The following is a 1,419-nucleotide window of genomic DNA, read 5'->3' on the forward strand; positions in this document are numbered from 1 at the left end:
CATGTGTGTCATGAGACTGACTGGCTGATAAGTAATCTGGGAACGGCCCAGTGGGTGACCAAAGGAAATCAGGGCCCAAACAAGAGAGTATCCAATCATTGTCTTGGCCCTATGGAATGATGCTCTAGAACTCCAGGGAACAAAGAAATTAGATGGAAGGTTAATTTTACTCTCTTTCCTCATGACCTTTCTTCCCTATACCACCTTTTCCTGTGTCATTGAATATTGTGTTTGGGAGTATCAGGATCATAGTAGGTATACAGAGACCAGGGAAATTGGGCTGGCTGAGAGAGTCTTTGGGAGAGAAGATGCTACGATCAATAAAACCTAAAATTCTGGCTCCCAGAAAGTCATAGCCTTATTTCCAGTTATGCAGACCCCAACAGAGCTGCGCCTGCAGCGGCAAACGTCTGAGCCAAAACATGCTCACCTGAAATCAAAATCACCCGAGTGGCACCTAACCCACGGGTGTCCAACGTGACAGCCAGGCAGCCGTAGACTTGGAGAATCATCCCTCCTAGGGAAGAAGATGATAAGCCTGTTTTATTTTCAGATGAAGCCCAATGGCAAGAAGGTTTTCTGCGTCTACTGGGAAAGCTCCAAAGAAGGTGGCCACTGGGCCACGGATGGCTGTTTCCTGAAAGACGTGAATGAGAGCTACACTGTATGTAGCTCCACCCACCTGTCCAGCTTCGCTGTCCTCATCGCCTTCACAAGCCAGGTAAAGTGTGAATGCTTAATTCGTATGCCACACACTTTGTGAGCAGCTGTGAGAAAACAGTAAGTACTATAAAGGAGATAATAATAACAAATTTTAACAGAAAGCAACGGGAGTGATTGGGGGAAACATACAACTTTGTATCGTGTAACCAGAGTAGGCCTCTCTAAGAACTAAATATTTGAGCTGAAATCTGAATTTTTTTGTCAGTACTCACACATAAGAACAATTGTGTAGATGGTGTTGGATGAAGCAGTGCTTTCTTCCATTCTACATACGGTCGCTGTGTTAATCTGGGTTGACTAGAGAAACAAATTCATAAACATGTATATGTGTATAAGAAAGAGCTTTATATACAAGAGCAGTTGAATATTGAGAAAACGATCCCAGTCCAGTCTAGATCAAGTCCATAAGTCTGAAATTAGCCCAAATGTCCAATACCAAACTATAAAGTCCTCTTCAGACTCACAAAACACATGCAATGACACTGAATACAGGAAGATCACAGTCCAGTGGGTGGAAGGTCTTGTGGATCCAGTGGCAGTGTAAGCATCTCAGCGCTGGCAGGGGTCTCCACATGGCTCCTCCAGCTCCAGGGCTCTGGCTGCATCAGGGTAGCTCCATCAGCCTCATCATCAGTAATGTCTCACAGGGAGTGAGCGAGCATCCAGCCTCCAGCAAGTTATCTATCTCCTTAGCGG

General features: G+C 45.2%; 1 protein-coding gene across 1 annotated transcript in view; it reads left to right on the forward strand.

The window, feature by feature from the left end:
• LOC101649356 (adhesion G protein-coupled receptor E3) overlaps window positions 1-1,419 on the forward strand; it is a 46,103-nt gene that overhangs the window by 31,588 nt on the left and 13,096 nt on the right. Inside the window, 1 exon segment of the mRNA XM_045289696.1 lies at window positions 544-721. Within this exon segment, the coding sequence (XP_045145631.1) occupies window positions 544-721 (178 nt within the window).

The sequence above is a fragment of the Echinops telfairi genome, unplaced genomic scaffold (assembly GCF_000313985.2).
Source record: "Echinops telfairi isolate 266 unplaced genomic scaffold, ASM31398v2 ScPeMD7_30;HRSCAF=105, whole genome shotgun sequence".
Taxonomy (NCBI): Eukaryota; Metazoa; Chordata; class Mammalia; order Afrosoricida; family Tenrecidae; genus Echinops; species Echinops telfairi.